This window comes from Lethenteron reissneri, unplaced genomic scaffold, assembly GCF_015708825.2.
Source record: "Lethenteron reissneri isolate LAM-NWPU_2019-01 unplaced genomic scaffold, ASM1570882v1 scaffold_1846, whole genome shotgun sequence".
Classification (NCBI taxonomy): Eukaryota; Metazoa; Chordata; class Hyperoartia; order Petromyzontiformes; family Petromyzontidae; genus Lethenteron; species Lethenteron reissneri.
Window position 1 is genome coordinate 783,726 of NW_026891604.1, and position 27,305 is coordinate 811,030.

General features: G+C 49.4%; 1 protein-coding gene across 1 annotated transcript in view; it reads left to right on the forward strand.

The window, feature by feature from the left end:
* Positions 1-1,730: 1,730 nt before the first annotated feature.
* The window catches only part of LOC133339358 (uncharacterized), an 86,785-nt gene continuing 61,210 nt past the window's right edge, over positions 1,731-27,305 (forward strand). Inside the window, exons 1-7 of the mRNA XM_061547491.1 lie at positions 1,731-1,811; positions 3,079-3,180; positions 6,014-6,134; positions 7,564-8,031; positions 14,446-14,614; positions 21,309-21,531; positions 26,528-26,747. Coding sequence (XP_061403475.1) covers positions 3,099-3,180; positions 6,014-6,134; positions 7,564-8,031; positions 14,446-14,614; positions 21,309-21,531; positions 26,528-26,747 — 1,283 coding nt within the window. The 5' untranslated portion in view covers positions 1,731-1,811; positions 3,079-3,098. The remainder of the gene's footprint in view (positions 1,812-3,078; positions 3,181-6,013; positions 6,135-7,563; positions 8,032-14,445; positions 14,615-21,308; positions 21,532-26,527; positions 26,748-27,305) is intronic.

Below are 27,305 nucleotides of genomic sequence, written 5' to 3' on the forward strand. Positions count from 1 at the left end.
GCTATACACTACACTACTATACACTACACTATACACTACACTATACACTACTATACACTACACTATACACTACACTATACACTACTATACACTACACTGTACACTACACTACTATACACTACACTGCTATACACTACACTATACACTATACTACTATGCACTACACTGCTATACACTACACTATACACTACACTACTATACACTACACTGTTATACAATACACTATACACTACACTACTATACACTACACTACTATACACTACACTGCTATACACTATACACTACTCTCTGTCTCTCTGTTTCTCTCTGTCTCTCTCTGTCTCTCTCTGTCTCTCTCTGTCTCTCTGTCTCTCTCTGTCTCTCTGTCTCACTCTGTCTCTCTCTGTCTCTCTGTCTCACTCTGTCTCTCTCTGTCTCACTCTGTCTCTCTCTGTCACTCTGTCTTTCTCTGTCACTCTGTCTCACTCTGTCTCTCTCTCTCTGTCTCTAAGTCGCTCTGTCTCTCTCTGTCTCTCTCTCTCTCTGTCTCTAAGTCTCTCTGTCTCTCTCTGTCTCACTCTTCTCTAAGTCTCTCTGTCTCTCCGGAACCCTCCCGTCCTCGGACCGGTAACGTGGAATGTCACCGGCCGAGATGAGCGCCTCTGTGAGTGCAAGGGCGAGGTTCAGGGTGAGGGTGAAGGAATGCGAGGAGAGAGGCCGACCTGACCCAGACAGAACGACCTTGCCTGGAGACTCAGATCTCGCGTCTTTTTATTTTGTTTCGTATGATTTTATTCGCCTTGAGATAATGCATTCCTCAAATTTAGCCTTCATGAAATATCCATCATCATCATCATAGTCAGTCAATGTCATGGGCAGCAGCAGCAGCATCATCAGCATCATCATCATCATCAGTAGCAGCATCAGCAGCATCAGCAGCATCAGCAGCATCAACATCAGCAGAATCATCGGCAGCATCACTAGCAGCAGCATCATCATCAGCAGCATCATCATCAGTAGCAGCAGCATCATCATCAGCAGCATCACTAGCAGCAGCATCATCATCAGCAGCATCATCATCAGTAGCAGCAGCATCATCATCAGTAGCAGCATCATCATCATCATCACCACCCTCTTGATTATTGTTCGTCTCCCACCTCCCCCTCCCCGTGTCTCCCTCCCCTCCCCGTGTCTCCCTCCCCTCCCCGTGTCTCCCTCCCCTCCCCGTGTCTCCCTCCCCTCCCCGTGTCTCCCTCCCCTCCCCGTGTCTCCCTCCCCTCCCCGTGTCTCCCTCCCCTCCCCGTGTCTCCCATCCCCTCCCCGTGTCTCCCATCCCCTCCCCGTGTCTCCCATCCCCTCCCCGTGTCTCCCATCCCCTCCCCGTGTCTCCCATCACCTCCCCGTGTCTCCCATCACCTCCCCGTGTCTCCCATCCCCTCCCCGTGTCTCCCATCCCCTCCCCGTGTCTCCCTCCCCTCCCCGTGTCTCCCTCCCCCCCCGTGTCTCCCTCCCCTCCCCGTGTCTCCCTCCCCTCCCCGTGTCTCCCTCCCCGTATCTCCCTCCCCTCCCCGTGTCTCCCTCCCCTCCCCGTGTCTCCCCTGTACCAGATGGTGATGGATGAGGTGAGGATGGACTCAATGATGGCTGTGTAGAAGTGCACCATCGTTGTCTTTGGCAGGTCGAATTTCTTCAGCTGCCGTAGAAAGTACATCCTCTGTTGAGCTCTCTTTATGAGTAAGCTGATGTTCAGCTCCCACTTGAGGTCCTGGGAGAGGATAGTGCCCAAGAAGGACTCCGCAGTGTTGACTGGGGAGTCGTACAGGGTGATGGGGGTGAGTGGGGCTGTATTCTTCCTGAAGTCCACAACCATCTCCACTGTCTTAAGAGCATTAAGCCGCTGCTGCTGCTGCTGCTCGTGGCGAGCCTGGGCCAGTTGTTGCTGCTGGCGAAGTCAGCGCCTGAGGCAGAGGCCTGAGCGGGTCCCGCAGCCCCATCACGACCTAGCAGTGGCTACTTGGGCATAGGAGGCCGTGGTGAAATGTATGTGCACCAGATGGCTATCCTTACCTACTCTCCCTACCCTCACCTGCACTTAATTTCCCCTTAACAGTGATGCAGTAATTGTTTTTTTTTTACCCTTCTATCTGGCAACAAAACTGACACCTTTTTACAAGGAGTCATGTTTGCATAGACCGCAATACCTGCAGTCGTAATGCAAACAAAAGACATAACTCTGATAATGTGCACTGTCCTTGAAGTTGATTGGTCCACACCCGAGACAGCTTTCCTTAGAGCCTAGTCTCACATGGGTATTATCAGAGTTATGTCTTTTGTTTGTATTATGACTGCAGGTATTGCGGTCAATGCAAACATGACTCCTTGTAAAAAGGTGTCAGTTTTGTTGCCAGATAGAAGGGTAAAAAAAACAATTATCATATTTTTACTGGCAAATGAGGTTCCCATAGAGTGATGCAGTAATTTTAGATGTGACGGTCCCACCTGATGACGGAGACTTGTGTTGCCTCCGAAACATCGTGATTTAATATTTAGTTTCTATTATTTTACTTCTATTAATTTTATTTTTATTTTTTACCTACGTGACTTTACCGAAAAAGCCTCAGAGTATGAATCATTGCAAGTCACGAAAGCTTCAAATCTAGAATTAAAAGTGGAGGAGGGGGTTGAGAGATTTTTGCTGTGTTGTGAGATAAAAAAAAGGACAAAATAAAATGTGTTTGATTAAAAAAAAGTGAATATTCACACCACAAAGACACACGGAGTAGTGACACAGCACAGGAGCACAGTAGAACCAGGTGGTGTGGAGCAGCAGAGGTGGGATGGGGTCTGGTCGGACTGGTCGGGCTAGGCCACAGCTAAATGAAGACAAAAAAACTAATTTAAAAAAAAACGTGCACCAAAAAGTAACACAAAACACAGAGAGAGAAGCTCCTCACCTGCACAAATCGTGAGGACAAAAAAATAAGAATAAATAATAGAAAAATTGAGATTTTGACCGTTTTCCAGGAGCTTAATAAAACGTTTCTCCCTCCCCCCTCCTCCTCCTTCTCCTCCCCGTGTCTCCCTCCGTCCCTCCTCCAGGTGGGAGTCACTATTTGATAATGGATCAAATCTCCAGGTCGCTGGCGTCCAGAGGGCACAACGTGACGATGTTCGTACAGACGGGAACCCCCAGTGTCCTAGGTAGATGACTGCACACAGAGACTCATCACCACCGCACAGAGACCCGTCACCACAAAGAGACCCATAGACTCATCACACAGAAACCCATAGACTAATCACCATCACACAGAGACCCATAGACTCATCACCACCACACAGAGACCCATAGACTCACCACCAACACACAGAGACCCATAGACTCATCACCACCACACAGAGACCCATAGACTCATCACCACACAGAGACCCATAGACTCGTCAGGACACAGAGACCCATAGACTCATCATTACACAGAGACCCATAGACTCATCACCACACAGAGACCCATAGACTCGTCACCACCACACAGACACCCGTCACCACACAGAGACCCATAGACTCGTCACCACCACACAGACACCCGTCACCACACAGAGACCCAGAGACTCGTCACCACACAGAGACCCATAGACTCACCACCACACAGAGACCCATAGATTCATCACCACACAGAGACCCACAGACTCACCACCACACAGAGACCCATATATTCATCACCACACAGAGACCCATAGACTCCCCACCACACAGAGACCCATAGACTCATCACCACACAGAGACCCATAGACTCCCCACCACACAGAGACCCATAGACTCATAACCACATAGAGACCCATAGACTCACCACCACACAGAGACCCATAGACTCATCACCACACAGAGACCAATAGACTCATCACCACACAGAGACCCATAGACTCATCACCACACAGAGACCCATAGACTCATCACACAGAGACCGATAGACTCATCACCACACAGAGACCCATAGACTCATCACCACACCGAGACCCACAGGCTCATCAAATAGAGACCCATAGACTCACCACCACACAGAGACCCATAGACTCATCACCACACAGAGACCCATAAACTCATCACCACACAGAAACCCATAGACTCATCACCACACAGAGACCCATAGACATACCACCACACAGAGACACATAGACTCATCACCACACAGAGACCCATAGACTCACCACCACACAGAGACCCATAGACTCATCACACAGATACCCATAGACTCATCACCACACAGAGAGTCATAGACTCATCGCCAGACAAAGACTAATAGACTCATCATCACAAAAAGACCCATAGACTCATCACCACACAGAGACCCATAGACTCACCACCACACAGAGACCCATAGACTCATCACCACAACTGAAATTACACGTCCGATTTAACAAGCGATAGCATCTATTTTACAAACTTGATTTAAAGTTAAACGTGACTACATTCAGTAAAAATTAACGTGATAAAAATAACACTTCCAAACATGATGACATTTGCTATGTAAATTACCCGCGTTATCTATATAGGTATGTGTTTGAACTAATTTTGCACCGTACGTAAAAGATAAGTTTTCAATGTAGTATAGTGGTGTAATTGATCGTATCACGTATAGTGTATTGTACAGTAGTGTACATTGTAATTAATAGTAGTGTCGTGTAAAGTGTCGTGTATAGTAGTGTAGTGTATAGTAGTGTAGTGTATAATGTAGTGTATAGTGTAGTGTATAGTAGTGTAGTGTATAGTAGTGTAGTGTATAATGTAGTGTATAGTGTAGTGTATAGTAGTGTAGTGTATAGTAGTGTAGTGTATAATGTAGTGTATAGTGTAGTGTATAGTAGTGTAGTGTATAGTAGTGTAGTGTATAATAAAGTGTAAAGTGGAGTGTATAGTAGTGTATAGTGTAGTGTATAGTGTAGTGTATAGTGTAGTGTATAGTAGTGTAGTGTATAGTAGTGTAGTGTATAGTGTAGTGTATAGTAGTGTAGTGTATAGTGTAGTGTATAGTGTAGTGTATAGTGTAGTGTATAGTAGTGTAGTGCATAGTGTGGTGTATATTGGAGTGTATAGTGTAGTATATAGTTTCGTGTAGTGTATGTTAGTGTATTGTATAGTGTAGTGTAAAATGTAGTTTATAGTGTAGTATATAGTAGTGTAGTATATAATGTAGTGTATAGTCGGGTAGTGTAGAGTAGTGTAGTGCATAGTTTCGTGTATATTGGAGTGTATAGTGTCGTATATAGTGTCTTGTTTCGTGTAGTGTATGTTAGTGTAGTGTAGAGTGTAGTGTATAGTTGAGTATATTGTAGTGTAGAGTGTTTGTGTATAATAGTGTAATGGAGAATGCAATGGATAGTAATGTAGTGTATAGTGTATTATATAGTCGTGTATAGTGTAGTGTAAAGTGTAGTATATTGTGTTGTATATAGTGTACTCTATGGTAGTGTAGAGTGTTTGTGTAAAGTAGTGTATAGTGTAGTGTATATAGTGGGTAGTGTAGTGTATAGTGTAGTGTATAGTGTAGTGTATAGTAGTGTAGTGTATAGTGTAGTGTATAGTGTATAGTGTAGTGTATAGTGTATAGTGTAGTGTATAGTGTAGTGTATAGTGTAGTGTATAGTGTAGTGTAGTGTATAGTGTATAGTGTAGTGTATAGTGTAGTGTATAGTGTAGTGTATAGTAGTGTAGTGTATAGTGTAGTGTATAGTAGTGTATAGTGTAGTGTCATGTATAGTAGTGTCGTGTATAGTGTAGTGTCATGTATAGTGTAGTGTAGTGTATAGTGTATTGTATAGTAGTGCATAGTGTAGTGTATAGTGTAGTGTGTAGTGTAGTGTATAGTAGTGTAGTGTGTAGTGTAGTAAGTATGAACCTCTTTGGCACAAGAACAAGCAGTAGTCATCAAGATATGAGTCGGTCAATCTAAATGACTATTTAAAAGTGCATCAGCTCCTTTTCACGTACCTTTACAATAATTTGGCCTGTACCATAATGATTCCATACTTCACCGCTCAGGTCTCGACCAGCTCGCTGGGAACCGCACGTATCGAGTACTCCCGTGGTCCATGGGAGAGGACTACTCGGACGAGTACCACGCCTGGTTCCACACCAGCATGAAGGAATTTTTTAAGGGACGGTGAGTGGGCTTGCTCGGTGAGTGAGTGGGTGGGTGAGTGAGTGGGTGGTTGGTTGGGTGGCTGGGTGAGTGGGTGCGTGCGTGGGTCATTGAGTGGATGGGTGAGTGAGTGGGTGATTGAGTGAGTGAATGGGTGAGTGTCTGAGTGGGTGAGTGGATGGTTATGTGGGTGGATGAGTGAGTGGGTGGGTGGTTGAGTCAGTGAGTGGACGAATTGGTGAGTGGGTAGGTGAGTGGGAGGGCGTGTTGGTGGGTGATTGAGTGAGTGGGTCAGACTCACACGGAGACCCACAGACCCACATAGAGTCATACAGACACACACAACAACAAACGCCATTTGCCACTAAATGGCGGTGACGTCACCACGGCGCTTGAGCCAGGCTATGTTCACCTTGACGCCACGTGAAGTGTCGAACGCCCGCTGGCAGGAGGTCACGGGGCAGACCCAGGTGCCACGGGTCGACTGACCGAGATGACCGAGATGACTGGCTGATGCACCACCTGTGCCCCCTACTGTACCAACTTGCTGTGCTTTAGCCACCCGGCGCTCTGCTCGTTGTTGTGAGCGTCGCTCCTCCGCCTTCCGTTGTTGTTGGAGGGCGACTGCCTCCAACTGCCCAGTAGCGTCCTTCACGAGCCTCCTCCACAGAGGCCGATCTTGACATCGCTGGTACCAGTCATCGGCAAGTCCACTCAGTTCCACGTCCTCCTGTACCACATCACTCCATCTCTTCTCTAGCCCGTACCGCATCCGTTTAGCCCCCTCGATCCGCCCGAACAAAAGCTGTTTAGGCATGCGGTGGCTGGGCATGCGGGCTACATGACCCAGCCAACGCAGCCTTGCCTGCCGGAGGAGCTCACCGATGGGACTTTGCCCAGCTCTTTCAAGGATTTGTGAGCTCCTCACACAATCCAGCCTGGTTAAACCCAGGATGGATCGTAGGCAGGCAAGCCTGAATGTTTCCAACCGGCGAAGATACATACAGACACACACATACACACACACAGACACCCACAGACACACACAGACACCCACAGAAACACACGCACAATGACACAAACACAAACTTACACATACATACAGATACACACATACACACACAAACACACACGTACACACAGACACACACACAGACACCCACAGACGCACACGCAGACACAGAGACATACACACAGACACACATAGACTTACACATACATACATACAGACACACATACACACACACACAGACACACACAGACTTATACATACAGACACACACATACACACACAGACACACGCACAGACACCCACATACACACACAAAGGCACACCCACAAACACACACAGACTTACACAAACATACAGACACACACATATACACACACAGTCGACATTAACCCCACCACCACCGCCACCCCTCCCCCTCTGTCCGTCGCACCGTCGCAGGAACCACGTGGCCGGCTTCCGCGCCTTCTACGGTCACATGGCGCGCCAGTGTGACGTCATCCTCTCTGACGCGGATGCAATGGCGGCCATGGCTCGCGTGCGCCCCCACGTGGCCGTTCTTGACGCCTTCAACCCGTGCTCGTTCGTTCTGGCGCGAGCCCTCGGCGCTCGCTCCGTGGCCGTGCAGCCGGACGGGTTCCCGCGGCGGGGCCAGCCGCCCGGCTTGCCCGACGCTCCGGGCGATGACCCTGGGGAAGGAGGGGGAGGAGATGGCGGTGGAGGAGGGGCTGGCGGGTTCGTCGACGGACTGAAGGACGACGCCATGGGCAGTGGCGGTGGCGAGGGTGGCGGTGAGGGTGGCGGCGAGGGTGGCGGTGAGGGTGGCGGTGAGGGTGGCGGTGAGGGTGGTGGTGAGGGCGGCTGCGGTGGAGGCTACCAGATGGAGCAGTTCGACGCGGTCATACGGAAGTAAGTGCGCAGATGATGAACAGAGTGAGTACACAGGGACCCATAGACTCATCACCCCACAGAGTTCCATAGACTCATCACCACACAGAGAGCCATAGACTCATCACCACCACACAGAGACCCATAGACTCATCACCACACAGAGACCCATAGACTCATCACCACACAGAGACCCATAGACTCATCACCAACACAGGGACTGGCTCTGAGGCAAGACTCATCACCACACAAAGAGCCATAGGCTCATCACCAAACAGAGACCCATAGACTCATCACCACACAGAGACCCATAGAGTCATCACCACACAGAGACCCATAGACTCATCACCACACAGAGACAAATAAATTCATCACCACACAGAGTGCCATAGAGTCATCACCACACAGAGAGCCATAGAGTCATTATCACACAGAGACCCATAGAGTCATCACCACACAGAGACCCATAGAGTCATCACCACACAGAGAGTCATGGACTCATCACCACACAGAGAGTCATGGACTCATCACCACACAGAGAGTCATGGACTCATCACCATACCTGGGTAGCGTGGGTGCCATGCCCCGACCCTGTGGGAGCTGTCCTCCCACCCAGCCTGAGATGTGGCTCTTATTACTCACAGAGAGACACTCAGACTCACTCACTCACACAGACTCACAGACTCACTCAGACTCACTCACTCAGACCCACTCACTCACTCAGACTCACTCACTCAGACTCACTCTCTCAGACTCACTCACTCACTCACACAGACTGACTCAGACTCACTCACTCAGACTCACTCACTCAGACGCAGTTAGACTCACTGAGACTCACTCACTCACTCAGACTCACTCACTCACTCAGACTCACTCACACAGACTCACTCACAGAGACTCACTCACTCAGACTCACTCACTCACACAGACTCACTCACTCAGACTCACTCAGACACACTCACTCACTAACTCAGACTCACTCACTCAGACTCACTCACTCACTCAGACTCACTCAGACTCACTCACTCAGACTCACTCACTCAGACACACTCACTCACTCACTCAGACACACTCACTCAGACTCACTCACTCAGACTCACTCAGTCACTCAGACTCACTCACTCAGACTCACTCACTCAGACTCACTCATTCAGACTCACTCAGACTCACTCACTCAAACTCACTCACTCAGACTCACTCAGACTCACTCACTCAGACTCACTCACTCAGACTCACTCAGACTCACTCATACTCACTCACTCAGACTCACTCAGACACACTCACTCAGACTCACTCCCTCAGACTCACTCAGACTCACTCACTCACTCAGACTCACTCAGACTCACTCAGACTCACTCACTCAGACACACTCACACAGACTCACTCACAGACTCACTCACAGACTCACTCACTCAGACTCACTCACTCAGATTCACTCACTCAGACTCACTCTCTCAGACGCACTCACTCACACAGACTCACTCAGACCCACTCACTCACTCAGACTCACTCACACAGACTCACTCACTCAGACTCACTCACTCACTCAGACTCACTCACTCAGACTCACTCTCTCAGACTCACTCACTCACTCACACAGACTGACTCAGACTCACTCACTCAGACTCACTCACTCAGACGCAGTTAGACTCACTGAGACTCACTCACTCACTCAGACTCACTCAGACTCACTCACTCACTCAGACTCACTCACACAGACTCACTCACAGAGACTCACTCACTCAGACTCACAAACTCACACAGACTCACTCACTCAGACTCACTCAGACACACTCACTCACTAACTCAGACTCACTCACTCAGACTCACTCACTCACTCAGACTCACTCAGACTCACTCACTCAGACTCACTCACTCAGACACACTCACTCACTCACTCAGACACACTCACTCAGACTCACTCACTCAGACTCACTCAGTCACTCAGACTCACTCACTCAGACTCACTCACTCAGACTCACTCAGACTCACTCACTCAAACTCACTCACTCAGACTCACTCAGACTCACTCACTCAGACTCACTCACTCAGACTCACTCAGACTCACTCATACTCACTCACTCAGACTCACTCAGACACACTCACTCAGACTCACTCCCTCAGACTCACTCAGACTCACTCACTCACTCAGACTCACTCAGACTCACTCAGACTCACTCACTCAGACACACTCACACAGACTCACTCACAGACTCACTCACAGACTCACTCACTCAGACTCACTCACTCAGATTCACTCACTCAGATTCACTCTCTCAGACGCACTCACTCACACAGACTCACTCAGACCCACTCACTCACTCAGACTCACTCACACAGACTCACTCACTCAGGACTCACTCACTCACTCAGACTCACTCACTCAGACTCACTAACTCACTCAGACTCACTAACTCACTCAGACTCACTCACACAGACTCACTCAGACTCACTCACTCAGACTCACTCACTCACTGAGACGCAGTTAGACTCACTCAGACACACTCACACAGACTCACTCATAGACTCACTCACTCAGACTCAATCAGACTGACTCACTTACATTCACTCACTCAGACTCACTCACACAGACTCACTCACTCAGACTCACTCACTCACTCAGACTCACTCACTCAGACGCAGTCAGACTCACTCAGACACACTCACACAGACTCACTCACTCAGACTCACTCATTCACTCAGACTCACTCACTCAGACTCACTCAGACTCACTCAGACTCACTCACTCAGACTCACTCACTCACTCAGACTCACTCAGACACACTCACTCAGACTCACTCACTCAGACTCACTCACTCAGACTCACTCACTCAGACACACTCACTCAAACTCACTCACTCACTCAGACACACTCACTCAGACTCACTCCCTCAGACTCACTCAGACTCACTCACTCACTCAGACTCACTCAGACTCACTCAGACTCACTCACTCAGACACACTCACACAGACTCACTCACAGACTCACTCACAGACTCACTCACTCAGACTCACTCACTCAGATTCACTCACTCAGACTCACTCTCTCAGACGCACTCACTCACACAGACTCACTCAGACCCACTCACTCACTCAGACTCACTCACACAGACTCACTCACTCAGACTCACTCACTCACTCAGACTCACTCACTCAGACTCACTAACTCACTCAGACTCACTAACTCACTCAGACTCACTCACACAGACTCACTCAGACTCACTCACTCAGACTCACTCACTCACTGAGACGCAGTTAGACTCACTCAGACACACTCACACAGACTCACTCATAGACTCACTCACTCAGACTCAATCAGACTGACTCACTTACATTCACTCACTCAGACTCACTCACACAGACTCACTCACTCAGACTCACTCACTCACTCAGACTCACTCACTCAGATGCAGTTAGACTCACTCAGACACACTCACACAAACTCACTCACTCAGACTCACTCACTCACTCAGACTCACTCAGACACACTCACTCAGACTCACTCACTCACTCAGACTCACTCAGACACACTCACTCAGACTCACTCACTCAGACTCACTCACTCAGACTCACTCACTCAGACAGACTCACTCAGACACACTCACTCAAACTCACTCACTCACTCAGACTCACTCACTCAGACTCACTCACTCAGACTCACTCAGACTCACTCACTCAAACTCACTCACTCAGACTCACTCAGACTCACTCACTCAGACTCACTCACTCAGACTCACTCAGACTCACTCATACTCACTCACTCAGACTCACTCCCTCAGACTCACTCAGACTCACTGACTCACTCAGACACACTCACACAGACTCACTCATAGACTCACTCACTCAGACTCAATCAGACTGACTCACTTACATTCACTCACTCAGACTCACTCACACAGACTCACTCACTCAGACTCACTCACTCACTCAGACTCACTCACTCAGATGCAGTTAGACTCACTCAGACACACTCACACAGACTCACTCACTCAGACTCACTCATTCACTCAGACTCACTCACTCAGACTCACTCAGACTCACTCAGACTCACTCACTCAGACTCACTCACTCACTCAGACTCACTCAGACACACTCACTCAGACTCACTCACTCAGACTCACTCACTCAGACTCACTCACTCAGACACACTCACTCAAACTCACTCACTCACTCAGACACACTCACTCAGACTCACTCCCTCAGACTCACTCAGACTCACTCACTCACTCACTCAGACTCACTCAGACTCACTCAGACTCACTCACTCAGACACACTCACACAGACTCACTCACAGACTCACTCACAGACTCACTCACTCAGACTCACTCACTCAGATTCACTCACTCAGACTCACTCTCTCAGACGCACTCACTCACACAGACTCACTCAGACCCACTCACTCACTCAGACTCACTCACACAGACTCACTCACTCAGACTCACTCACTCACTCAGACTCACTCACTCAGACTCACTAACTCACTCAGACTCACTAACTCACTCAGACTCACTCACACAGACTCACTCAGACTCACTCACTCAGACTCACTCACTCACTGAGACGCAGTTAGACTCACTCAGACACACTCACACAGACTCACTCATAGACTCACTCACTCAGACTCAATCAGACTGACTCACTTACATTCACTCACTCAGACTCACTCACACAGACTCACTCACTCAGACTCACTCACTCACTCAGACTCACTCACTCAGATGCAGTTAGACTCACTCAGACACACTCACACAAACTCACTCACTCAGACTCACTCACTCACTCACTCAGACTCACTCAGACACACTCACTCAGACTCACTCACTCACTCAGACTCACTCAGACTCACTCACTCAGACTCACTCACTCAGACTCACTCACTCAGACAGACTCACTCAGACACACTCACTCAAACTCACTCACTCACTCAGACTCACTCACTCAGACTCACTCACTCAGACTCACTCAGACTCACTCACTCAAACTCACTCACTCAGACTCACTCAGACTCACTCACTCAGACTCACTCACTCAGACTCACTCAGACTCACTCATACTCACTCACTCAGACTCACTCCCTCAGACTCACTCAGACTCACTCACTCACTCAGACTCACTCACTCAGACTCACTCATTCAGACTCACTCACTCAGACACACTCACACAGACTCACTCACAGACTCACTCACAGACTCACTCACTCAGACTCACTCACTCAGATTCACTCACTCAGACTCACTATCTCAGACTCACTCACTCACACAAACTCACTCAGACCCACTCACTCCCTCAGACTCACTCACACAGACTCACTCACTCAGACTCACTCTCTCAGACTCACTCACTCACACAAACTCACTCAGACCCACTCACTCACTCAGACTCACTCACACAGACTCACTCACTCAGACTCACTCACTCACTCAGACTCACTCACTCACTCAGACTCACTCACACAGACTCACTCACTCAGACTCACTCACTCACTCAGACTCACTCACTCACTCAGACTCACTCACACAGACTCACTCACTCAGACTCACTCACACAGACTCACTCACTCAGACTCACTCACTCACACAGACTCACTCACTCAGACTCACTCACTCAGACTCACTCACTCACTGAGACGCAGTTAGACTCACTCAGACACACTCACACAGACTCACTCACTCAGACTCACTCACACAGACTCACTCACTCAGATTCACTCACTCAGACTCACTCACTCAGACTCACTCACTCAGACTCACTCACTCACTCAGACTCACTCAGACTCACTCACTCACTCACACAGACTCACTCACTCAGACTCACTCACTCACTCAGACTCACTCAGACTCACTCACTCAGATGCAGTTAGACTCACTCAGACTCACTCACTCAGACTCACTCACTCAGACTCACTCACACAGACTCACTCACACAGACTCACTCACTCAGATTCACTCACTCAGACTCACTCAGACTCACTCACTCAGACTCACTCACTCAGACTCACTCACACAGACTCACTCACTCACTCAGACACACTCACACAGACTCACTCACTCAGACTCACTCACTCACTCAGACTCACTCCCTCAGATTCACGCTCTCAGAATCACTCACTCACTCAGACTCACTCAGACATACTCACAAAGACTCACTCAGACACACTCACTCAGACTCACTCAGACTCACTCAGACACACTCACTCAGACTCACTCACTCACTCAGACTCACTCAGACATACTCACACAGACAGACTCACTCACTCAGACTCACTCACTCATACTTACTTACTAAAACAGACTCACTCAGACTCACTCACTCAGACTCACTCACTCAGACTCACTCACTCAGACTCACTCACACAGACATACTCACTCACAGACTCACTCACACACAGCCTCACACACATGGCGTGTCTCTCTCTCTGTGTGGTTGTTTCCCAGACACCTTGGAGGCGCGAGTGGCCTTGCTCCGACCCTGTGGGAGCTGTCCACCCAGCCCGAGATGTGGTTCTTCAACGTGGACTTCGCCCTCGAGTCTGCCCGGCCTCTCCCTCCCTACGCCGTCTGTGTGGGCGGCCTCCTCGCCAGGCCACCGCGTCCTCTGCCACCGGTGAGCGAGGGATGTTGACTACCTCGCCTGGTAGGCGCGAGGTCGCAGGATCGATCCCAGACTCTGTAAGATGTTGACTACCTCTCCCGGCACGAGGGAGGTCGTAGGTTCGATCCCAGACTCTGGGAGATGTTGACTACCTCGCCCGGTAGGCGGGAAGTTGAGGGTTCGATCACTGTGTCTAGAACATGTTGACTCAATCGCCCGGTACGCGGCAGGTTGCGGGTTTTATCCGGGACTGGAAGATGTTGACTACCTCGTCCTGTACGTGCGAGGTCGCGGGGTCGATCCCAGACTCTGGAAGGTGTTGACTACCTCTCCTGGTAGGCGGAAGGTCGTGGGTTCGATCCTGCACTCTGGAAGATGTTGACTACCTCGCCTGGTACGTGCAAGGTCGTGGGATCGATCCCAGACGCTGGGACATGTTGACTACCTCGCCTGGTACGTGGGATGTCGTGGCTTCGATCTCGGACTCTGGAAGTTGTTGACTACCTCGCCCGGTATGCGCGAGGTAGTGGGGTCGATTCCAGACCCTGGAAGTTGTTGACTACCTCTCCCGGTACGTGCGAGGTCGCAGGGTCGATCCCAGATGCTGGAAGATGTTGACTACCTCTCCCGGTAGGCGGGAGGGCGTGGGTTCGATCTCGGACTCTGGGAGATGTTGACTACCTCTCCCGGTAGGTGGGAGGTCGTAGGTTCGATCACTGATGCTAGAACATGTTGACTACCTCGTCCTGTACGCGGGAGGTCGTGGGTTCGATCCTGCGCTCTGAAAGATGTTGACTACCTCACTCGGTACGTGCAAGGTCGTGGGGCCGATCCTAGACTCTGGAAGATTTTGACTACTTCTCCCGGTACGCGGGAAGTCGTAGGTTCATCCTGGACTCTGGGAGATGTTGACTACCTCTCCCGGTACGTGCGAGGTCGCAGGATCGATCCCAGACTCTGTAAGATGTTGACTACCTCTCCCGGCACGAGGGAGGTCGTGGGTTCGCTCTCGGACTCTGGGAGATGTTGACTACCTCTCCCGGTATGCGGGAGGTCGCAGGTTCGATCCCAGACTCTGGAAGATGTTGACTACCTCTCCCGGTACGCGGGAAGTCGTAGGTTCGTCCTTGACTCTGGAAGTTGTTGACTACCTCTCTCGGTACGTGGGATGTCGTGGGTTCGATCCTGCGCTCTGAAAGATGTTGACTACCTCGCCTGGTACGTGCGAGGTTGTGGGGTCGATCTTGGAATCTGGAAGTTGTTGACTACCTCGCCCGGTACACATGAAGTCGTAGGCTCGTCCTGGACTCTTAGAGATGTTGACTACCTCTCCCAGTACGCGGGAGGTCGTGGGTTTGTCCTGGACTCTGGGAGATGTTGACTACCTCTCCCGGTACACAGGAAGTTGTGGGTTCGATCACTGACGCTAGAACATGTTGACTACCTCGTCCTGTACGCGGGAGGTCGTGGGTTCAATCCTGCGCTCTGGAAGATGTTGACTACCTCACTCGGTACGTGGGAAGTCGTGGGTTCGATCCCAGACTCTGGAAGATGTTGACTACCTCACTCGGTAGGCGGGAGGTCGTGAGTTCGATCCCAGACTCTGGAAGATGTTGACTACTTCACCCGGTATGCGGGAGTTCGTGGGTTCGATCTCGGACTCGGGGAGATGTTGACTACCTCTCCCGGTACACAGGAAGTCGTAGGTTCGTCCTGGACTCTGGGAGATGTTGACTACCTCACCCGGTATGCGGGAGTTCGTGGGTTCGATCTCGGACTCTGGGAAATGTTGACTACCTCGCCCGTGACGCAGAAGGTTGGTGAGTTCGATCCCAGACTCCAAAGATGCCTGTAAGGGCACGGTGGTGGCTAGGGAGATGTTATCGGGACGATGTAGGTTCGATCCCAGATCCCCCGAGATGATAAATTCCTCACTTGGTATGGAGGAGGTCGTGGGTTCGATCGGGCACCCTAACAATGCCTCCTGCTGCTGTATATTTGGAGTCTGTTTGTCTCTCTCTCCGTGGTGGTCACTGCGTTGATTTTCGATTTAAAGCTTTCGTGACTGCAGGGATTCGTCTTCTTGGTTCTTTCGGTAAAGTCATCACGTAGAAGGGAAATAATAAAATAATAAAAATAAAACATCATAAAATAATTCTCACGACGTTTCGGCCACAACGCAAGCAGCCGTCCTCAGGTGAAGAACAGGTCTCGTTGATTCACTCGTTGATTTTGTCTCCACATTTACATTCAACGTCTCTACGCGTCCAGAGCATTTGGCTGCTGATGTCAATTTCCTCACGGTGATGATAATGATGGTGGAGCTGCTTTCGTTTGTATTGACCAGGTCCCTTGTCTGAACAGAGAGCCACGCAGCAGCTTAGCGGAGCCTTACACCTGGTGACGTAAATATAATTCTGGATTTGAAGCTTTCGTGACTGCAAGGATTCATATTCTTAGGTTTTTTCGGTAAAGTCACGTAGGTAAAAAAAATAAAATTAATAAAAGTAAAATAAAAATAAAATAAAAATCACGACGTTTCGGAGGCAACACAAGCCTCCGTCTTCAGGTGGAACTGTCACAGCACGATTGCTGTATCAAGTAAGAGAAATTCATCAACATAGCAAAGGGCTGTTTCATCTACGTAACAAAGGCTCAGTCCCATTTACATCAGCCGCACCTTAACAACTCTTGGTACCTCCCAGTTCAACCAGTCTACATGTAATAAAAGACTCCGTCACACGATGTTGATCTCCGTCGGTCCTTTATTTGTGTTCGTCTTCCGCTCACCCCGCTGGCCTCCTCCTCGGCCCAGCGTCGTCTCTCCTTGCGCCCCGTGCACTCTGCAGCTACCCTGCTGCTTCCTATGCAGCCCCACTGCTGCTCCCTATGCAGCTACTCTGCTGCCTGTGCAACCTTGCACGCCCTGTGCTAGCCTCCACTAGCTCTGCAGCTACTCGGCTGCTCCGTGCAACCCCAGCACGCCCTGTGCGCCCCGCGCACTCTGCTCTCTCCTCACCCCGCTGGCTGGCGCCGTCCGATGAGCCCCTCAGCCACCAGGCTGAGGCACGGCGACCACCCAACGTGATCTCCCCTCTTCACTCCCTCGACTCCCCTCATGTCTTCCTGTCTCCTCGCTATAACTTCTCCCCCACGTGACCCTGATTCCTCCCTCTCCCACGTGACCCTGACTCCTCCCTCTCGGATCGTCACATCCGATCTGCCCATTTACGCTCGCATTACATACACAACAAAGCCCCATTCCTAGCGGCGGCCTCAGCCGCACCAACCTCACAATAATAATACAAAGCTCCGATCCAGGTGCCTGCCTTGGCTCCTCCCACCCTCAACCAGTATATATGCAGGGACGGGTCTCTTGGAGTTTCTCTTGCTTGATACAGCAATCGTGCTGTGACGGTTCCACCTGAAGACGGAAGCTTGTGTTGCCTCCGAAACGTCGTGATTTTTATTTTACTTTATTAATTTTAATTTTACCTTCGTGACTTTACCGAAAAACCTAATAATATAAAAATACGTAAATATAGTTTCGTTTTAGTATGGGTCTCGATGGGTGTGGGTCTATGTGCGTCTCTATGAGTTTGGGTCTCTGTGGGTCTCTGTGGGCCTCTGAGTTTGGGTCTCTGTGGGTCTCTGTGGGTCTTTATGAGTGTGGCTCTCTGTGGGTCTTTATGAGTATGGGTTTCTGTGGGTCTCTATGAGTATGTGTCTCTGTGGGTCTCTATGAGTGTGGGTCTCTATGGGTCTCTATTAGTATGGGTCTCTATGTGATGATGATGATGAGGAAGTGTCTTTCACCTTGCAAAATACAAAGTAGTTTGTAGTTTTTAAACGCTAGTGCTGCCAATGGCAAGACACTCTCTCTGACTGCTCATTCACTCACCACCACCAGCACCCTGGGCTCCATGGTCTTCATGAGTCTCTACGTGTCTCTATGTGTCCCTACCAATCTCTACGTGTCTCTTAGAGTCTCTATGAGTCTCTATGAGTCTGTATGGGTCTATATGTGTCCCTACAAGTCTCTATGAGTCTGTATGGGTCTCTATGAGTCTCTCTGTGTCTCTATGGTCTTCATGAGTCTCTGTGTGTCTCTACGAGTCTTTACCTATCTCTACGTGTCTCTTAGAGTCTCTATGAGTCTCTATGAGTCTGTATGGGTCTATATGTGTCCCTACAAGTCTCTATGAGTCTGTATGGGTCTCTATGAGTCTCTCTGTGTCTCTATGGTCTTCATGAGTCTCTATGAGTCTCTATGAGTCTGTGTGGGTCTCTATGAGTCTTCATGTGTCTCATGTGTCTTTACGTGTCTCTATGGGTCTCTATGTGTCTTCATGTGTCTTTATGTGTCTCTACGTGTCTCTGTGAGTCTCTATGTTTCTTCATGTGTCTCATGTGTCTTTACGTGTCTCTATGTGTCCCTACGAGTCTATACCTATCTCTACGTATCTCTGAGTCTTTGTGAGTCTCTATGAGTCTGTATGGGTCTCTATGTGTCTTCATGTGTCTCATGTGTTTTTATGTGTGTCTATGTGTCCCTACGAGTCTCTAACTATCTCTACGTATCTCCGAGTCTCTGTGAGTCTCTGTGCGTCTGTATGGGTCTCTATGCATCTCCACGAGTCTCTTTGTGTCTCTAACGTGTCTCTAACGTGTCTCTGTGAGCCTCTATGAGTCTCTATGTGTCTTCATGAGTCTCATGTGTCTTTATGTGTCTCTATGTGTCCCTACGAGTCTCTAACTATCTCTACATATCTCCGAGTCTCTGTGAGTCTCTATGAGTCTGTATGTATCTCCACGTAGACGCTTGAGTCTCTGCTGTCTGGGCCATGCTCCCACGGCTTCGTGCTGGTCTCCCTGGGCTCCATTGTCTTCATGAGTCTCTCTGTGTCTCTATGGTCTTCATGAGTCTCTACGTGTCTCTGTGAGACTCTATGAGTCTGTATGGGTCTCTATGTGTCTTCATGTGTCTCATGTGTCTTTATGTGTCTCTATGAGTCTCTCTGTGTCTCTATGGTCTGTATGAGTCTCTATGGTCTTCATGTCTCTATGCGTCTTTATGAGTCTTTACGTGTCTTTATGTGTCTCTACGTGTCTCTAACGTGTCTCTATGCATCTGTGTGTATCTCTATGTGTCTCTATGTATCTCCACGTTGACCCTAGACTCTCTGCTGTCTGGGCTGTGCTCCAGAGGCTTTGTCCTCGTCTCGCTGGGCTCCATGGTCTTCATGAGTCTCTATGTTTCTTCATGTGTCTCATGTGTCTCTACGTGTCTCTGAGTCTCTACAAGTCTCTATGAGTCTGTATGGGTCTCTATGTGTCTCCTCGTAGACCCTAGACTCTCTGATATCTGGGCCATGCTCCCTCGGCTTCGTGCTGGTCTCGCTGGGCTCCATGGTCTCTATGAGTCTCTCTGTCTCTATGGTCTTTATGAACCTATGTGAGTCTCTATGGGTCTCTACGCATCTCTGAGTCTCTGTGAGTCTCTATGAGTCGGTATGGGTCTGTGTGTGTCTCTACAAGTCTCTATGTGTTTCTATTGGTCTTCATGAGTCTCTACGTGTATCTAACGTGTCTTTGTGAGTCTCTATGAGTCTGTATGGGTCTCTATGTGTCTCTATGTGTCTCTATGTGTCTCTATGTGTCTCCACGTAGACGCTTGAGTCTCTGCTGTCTGGGCCGTGTTCCCGCGGCTTCGTCTTCGTCTCGCTGGGCTCCATGGTCTTCATGAGTCTCTACGTGTCTCTAACGTGTTTCTATGAGTCTGTATGTGTTTCTATTGGTCTCTATGAGTCTCTCTGTGTCTCTATGGTCTTCATGAGCCTCTACGTGTCTTCATGTGTCTCTACCTATCTCTAGGTGTCTCCAGGAGTCTCTGTGAGTCTCTACGTGTCTTCACGTGTCTCTATGTATCTCCACGTAGACCCTAGACTCTCTGCTATCTGGGCAGTGCTCCCTCGGCTTCGTGCTCGTCTCGCTGGGCTCCATGGTCTTCATGTGTTTCTACGTGTTTCTATGTGTCTCTATGTGTCTCTATGCATCTGTGTGGGTCTCTACGCATCTCTGAGTCTCTGTGAGTCTCTATGCGTCTGTATGGGTCTCTATGTGTCTCTAACGTGTCTCTAATGTGTCTCCATGAGTCTCTATGAGTCTCTACGTGTCTCCACGAGTCTCTTTGTGTCTCTATGTGTCTCTATGTGTCTCTGTGAGTCTCTACGTGTCTCTATGAGTCTCTATGCGTCTGTATGGGTCTCTATGCCTCATGTGTCTTTACGTGTCTCTGTGCGTCTCTATGGTCTTCATGAGTCTATATGTGTATTCATGTGTTTCATGAGTCTTTACGTGTCTCTATGAGTCTCTGTGAGTCTGTATGGGTCTCATGTGTCTCATTGTGTCTCTATGTGTCTCTATGTGTCTCTATGAGTCTCTCTGTGTCTCTATGGTCTTCATGAGTCTCTATGTGTCTTCATGTGTCTCATGTGTCTTTACGTGTCTTTATGAGTCTCTGTGAGTCTCTATGTGTCTTCATGAGTCTCTATGTGTCTTTATGAGTCTCTATGTGTCCCTACGAGTCACTAACTATCTCTACGTATCTCTGAGTCTCTGTGAGTCTCTATGAGTCTGTATGGGTCTCTATGTGTCGCTATGAATCTCTATGAGTCTGTGTGTGTCTCTACGTGTCTCCACGTAGACCCTAGACTCTCTGCTGTCTGGGCCGTGCTCCCGCGGCTTCGTTCTCGTCTCGCTGGGCTCCATGGTCTCGTCGGTGTCCGACGAGCGTCTGCTGGGCGAGATGAGCGCCGCCCTCTCCCGCCTGGCTCCCCTCTGCGTCCTCTGGCGACACGCGGACCTCGCCTGGCCCAGGGGACGCAACGTGCACGTCGCTGATTGGCTGCCTCACAACGACCTCATGGGCGAGTCTCTTCGTTCGTTCGTTCACTCATTCACTCACTCATTCACTAACTCAACACTCATTCATTCACTTGGTCGGTTTTTCAATTCGTCGCTCGAAACCTGTGAATCGGTCGACTTATTTACAGGCTGTATTGCAAGGACCTCGTAGGTGAGTCGTTGGTTCGTTCACTCATTCACTCACTCATACACTCATTCATTCACTCACTCATTCACTAACTCATTGACTCACTCATTCACTCGGTCGGTTATTCAATCCGTCGCTCAGTTACTCGGGAATCGGTCAACTAGTCCACTGGATACCTCACAAGGACCTCGTGAGCGAGTCGTTGGTTCGTTCACTCATTCACTCACTCATTCACTCACTCATTCACTCACTCATTCATTCACTCGGTCGGTTTTTCAATCCGTCGCTCGGAACCTGTGAATCGGTCGACTTATTCACAGGCTGTATCACAAGGACCTCGTGGGTGAGTCGTTGGTTCGTTCACTCATTCACTCACTCATTCACTCACTCATTCAATCACTCAATCACTAACTCATTGACTCACTCATTCAATCGGTCGGTTATTCAATCCGTCACTCAGTTACTTGTGAATCGGTCGACTCATTCACTGGCTGCCTCACATCGATCTCGTGAGCGAGTCGTTGGTTCATTCACTCATTCACTCACTCATTCACTCACTCACTCACTCATTCACTCACTCATTCACTCACTCATTTACTCACTCATTCACTAACTCAACACTCATTCATTCACTCGGTCGGTTTTTCAATCCGTCGCTCGGAACCTGTGAATCAGTCGACTCATTCACTGGCTGCCTTACAAGGACCTCGTGGGTCAGTCGTTGGTTCGTTCACTCATTCACTCACTCATTCACTCACTCATTCACTCACTCACTCATTCACTAACTCAACACTCATTAATTCACTCACTCATTCACTAACTCAACACTCATTAATTCACTCACTCATTCACTAACTCAACACTCATTCATTCACTCGGTCGGTTATTCAATCCGTCACTTGAGAATCAGTCGACTCATTCACTGACTGCCTCACATCGATCTCGTGAGCGAGTCGTTGGTTCATTCACTCATTCACTCACTCATTCACTCACTCGCTCACTCATTCACTCACTCATTCACTAACTCAACACTCATTCAAATCAATCAGTCGGTTTTTCAATCCGTCGCTCAGAACCTGTGAATCGGTCGACTTATTCACAGGCTGTATCACAAGGACCTCGTGGGTGAGTCGTTGGTTCGTTCACTCATTCACTCACTCATTCACTCACTCATTCACTCGCTCATTCACTCGCTCATTCACTCATTCATTCACTCAGTCGGTTTTTCAATCCGTCACTCGGTTACTTGGGAATCGGTCAACTCATTCACTGGCTGCTTCACAAAGACCTTGTGGGTGAGTCGTTGGTTCGTTCGTTGGTTCGTTCACTCACTCATTGACTCACTCACTCATTGACTCACTCATTCACTAACTGAACACTCATTCATTCACTTAGTCGGTTATTCAATTCGTCGCTCGAAACCTGTGAATCGGTCGACTTATTCACAGGCTGTATCACAAAGACCTCGTGGGTGAGTCGTTGGTTCGTTCACTCATTCACTCACTCATTCACTCACTCATTCACTCCCTCATTCACTCACTCATTCACTCACTCATTCACTCGGTCGGTTATTCAATCCGTCGCTCGGTTACTCGGGAATCAGTCGACTCATTCACTGGCTGCCTCACATCGATCTCGTGAGCGAGTCGTTGGTTCATTCACTCATTCACTCACTCATTCACTCACTCATTCACTCACTCATTCACTCACTCATTTACTCACTCATTCACTAACTCAACACTCATTCATTCACTCGGTCGGTTTTTCAATCCGTCGCTCGGAACCTGTGAATCAGTCGACTCATTCACTGGCTGCCTCACAAGGACCTCGTGGGTGAGTCGTTGGTTCGTTCACTCATTCACTCACTCATTTACTCACTCATTCACTAACTCAACACTCATTCATTCACTCGGTCGGTTTTTCAATCCGTCACTCGGAACCTGTGAATCAGTCGACTCATTCACTGGCTGCCTCACAAGGACCTCGTGGGTGAGTCGTTGGTTCGTTCACTCATTCACTCACTCATTCACTCACTCATTCACTCACTCACTCATTCACTCATTCACTCACTCACTCATTCACTAACTCAACACTCACTCATTCACTCACTCATTCACTCACTCATTTACTCACTCATTCACTAACTCAACACTCATTCATTCACTCGGTCGGTTTTTCAATCCGTCGCTCGGAACCTGTGAATCAGTCGACTCATTCACTGGCTGCCTCACAAGGACCTCGTGGGTGAGTCGTTGGTTCGTTCACTCATTCACTCACTCATTTACTCACTCATTCACTAACTCAACACTCATTCATTCACTCGGTCGGTTTTTCAATCCGTCACTCGGAACCTGTGAATCAGTCGACTCATTCACTGGCTGCCTCACAAGGACCTCGTGGGTGAGTCGTTGGTTCGTTCACTCATTCACTCACTCATTCACTCACTCATTCACTCACTCACTCATTCACTCATTCACTCACTCACTCATTCACTAACTCAACACTCACTCATTCACTTACTCATTCACTAACTCAGCACTCATTCATTCACTCGGTCGGTTATTCAATTCGTCGCTCGAAACCTGTGAATCAGTCGACTTATTCACAGGCTGTATCGCAAGGACCTCGTGGGTGAGTCGTTGGTTCGTTCACTCATTCACTCACTCATTCACTCACTCATTCACTCCCTTATTCACTCACTCATTCACTCACTCATTCACTCACTCATGCACTCACTCATTCACTCACTCATTCACTCACTCATTCACTCGCTCATTCACTAAATCAACACTCACTCATTCACTCACTCATTCACTAACTCAACACTCATTCATTCACTCGGTCGGTTATTCAATTCGTCGCTCGGAACCTGTGAATCGGTCGACTTATTCACAGGCTGTATCACAAGGACCTCGTGGGTGAATCGTTGGTTCGTTCACTCATTCACTCACTCATTCACTCGCTCATTCACTCACTCATTTACTCACTCATTCACTCACTCATTCAATCACTCATTCACTCGCTCATTCACTCACTCATTCACTAACTCAACACTCATTCATTCACTCGGTCAGTTTTTCAATCCGTCACTCGGTTACTCGGGAATGAGTCGACTCATTCACTGGCTGCCTCACAAGAACCTCGTGGGCGAGTCATTGGTTCATTCACTCATTCACTCACTCATTCACTCACTCATTCACTAACGTATTCAATCACTCATTCACTCACTCATTCACTCACTCATTCACTCACTCAAATCACTTGGTCGGTTTTTCAATCCGTCGCTCGGAACCTGTGAATCGGTCGACTTATTCACAGGCTGTCTCACAAGGACCTCGTGGGTGAGTCGTTGGTTCGTTCACTCATTCACTCACTCATTCACTCACTTATTCACTCACTCATTGACTCACTCATTCACTCGGTCGGTTATTCAATCCGTCACTCAGTTACTCGGGAATCGGTCAACTAGTCCACTGGATACCTCACAAGGACCTCGTGAGCGAGTCGTTGGTTCGTTCACTCATTCACTCACTCATTCACTCATTCACTAACTCAACACTCATTCATTCACTCGGTCGGTTATTCAATCCGTCGCTCGGTTATTTGGGAATCAGTCGACTCATTCACTGGCTGCTTCACATCGATCTCGTGGGTGAGTCGTTCGTGCGTTGACTTCTTCATTAGTTCATGCGTTCATTCCTTCACTCATTCACTTAATCATTTATTCGATAGGTCACTCGGTTCCCTGGGAATCGGTCGACTCACTCACTCGCTGCCCCACAAGGGACTCGTGGGCGAGTCGTTCATTCACTCTTTCATTCATTCATTCATTCGTTTTCTCGTTGAATCGTTCACTCATTCATTCGTTCCCTAATTCCTTCAGTCACTCAGTCATCGCCCGAGTTATATTCACTGGCTGCCTCACAAATACCTCGTGGGCGATTGTTTCGTTCTTTGTTCGTTCATTCATTCCATTATTAATTCCTTCATTTGTTTACTCCTTCGTAATTCGTTCACCCATTGGGACAACCAGTAGTCTGCTATTCACTGCTTGCCTCACAACAATCTCCGTTCACTCATTCAGTGATTCCTTCGTTTATTCGTTCCTTAGTGCACTTGGTCAGTCACTCACTCATTCACTCAGGAATAGGTCGACTCAATCACTGGCTTGCCTCACAAGGAGCTCATGGGTGAGGGAATTAATTAGTTTATTCCTGAATGAGTGAATGGTGAAGTGAATTAATGAGTGAGCGGGTTTGCTGGGTGGGTAAAAAGTCAACTGACCCACACACCCACTCACCCACCCACTCACCCACCCACTCAACTACCCACTCAACCACCCACTCAACCACCCACCCACTCACCCACCCACTCACCCACCCACTCACCCACCCACCCACTCACCCACCCATTCACCCGCCCATTCACCCACTCAATAACCCACCCACTCACCCACCCACCCACTCACCCACCCACTCAACTACCCACTCAACCACCCACTCAACCACCCACCCACTCACCCACCCACTCACCCAACCACCCACCCACTCACTCACTCACCCACCCACCCACCCACTCACCCACCCATTCACCCACCCATTCACCCACTCAATTACCCACCCACTCACCCACCCACTCACCCACCCAATAACCCACCCACTCACCCACCCACTCACCCACCCAATAACCCACCCACCCACCCACCCACTCACCCACCCACTCACCCACTCAATAACCCACCCACCCACTCACCCACCCACTCACCCACCCAATAACCCACCCACCCACTCACCCACCCACCCACTCACCCACCCACTCACCCACCCAATAACCCACTCACCCACCCACCCACCCACTTCCCCCGCATGCAGGCCACAGTGGAGCCCGTCTGCTGGTCTCTCACGGAGGCATGAACAGTGTGTACGAGGCCATCTACCACGGCGTCCCTGCCGTCATGATCCCGCTGTTCGGCGATCAGCACCGCAACTGCCGCCTGGCACAGAGTCGCGGTTTCGCAGTCTGCCTGCGGGTGGCCTCCCTGGACAGAGACGCCCTGCACTCCGCCCTGCACGGCGCCCTGCAAGAGCCCAGGTAGAGGGTGGCCGAGGAGATGTTGATTGCCTCGCCTGGTATACAGGAGGGCGTGGGTTCAATCCCGGAGCATGTGAGATGTTGATTGCCTCGCCTGGTATACAGGAGGGCGTGGGTTCAATCCCGGAGCATGTGAGATGTTGATTGCTTCGCCTGGTATACAGGAGGCCGTGGATTCGATCCCGGAGCATGTGAGATGTTGATTGCCTCGCCTGGTATACAGGAGGGCGTGGGTTCAATCCCGGAGCATGTGAGATGTTGATTACCTCTCCTGGTACGCAGGAGGTCGTGGGTTCGATCCCGGAGCATGTGAGATGTTTACTACCTCGCCTGGTATACAAGAGGTTCGTGGGTTCGATCCCGGACCCTGCGAGATGTTGACTACCTCGCCTGGTGCGCAGGAGGTTGTGGGTTCGATCCCAGACCTTAAGGTCACGGTGATTGGGTAGATGTTAACTACCTCGCCTGGTATACAGGAGGGTGTGGGTTCAATCCCGGAGCATGTGAGATGTTGATTACCTCTCCTGGTACGCAGGAGGTCGTGGGTTCGATCCCGCA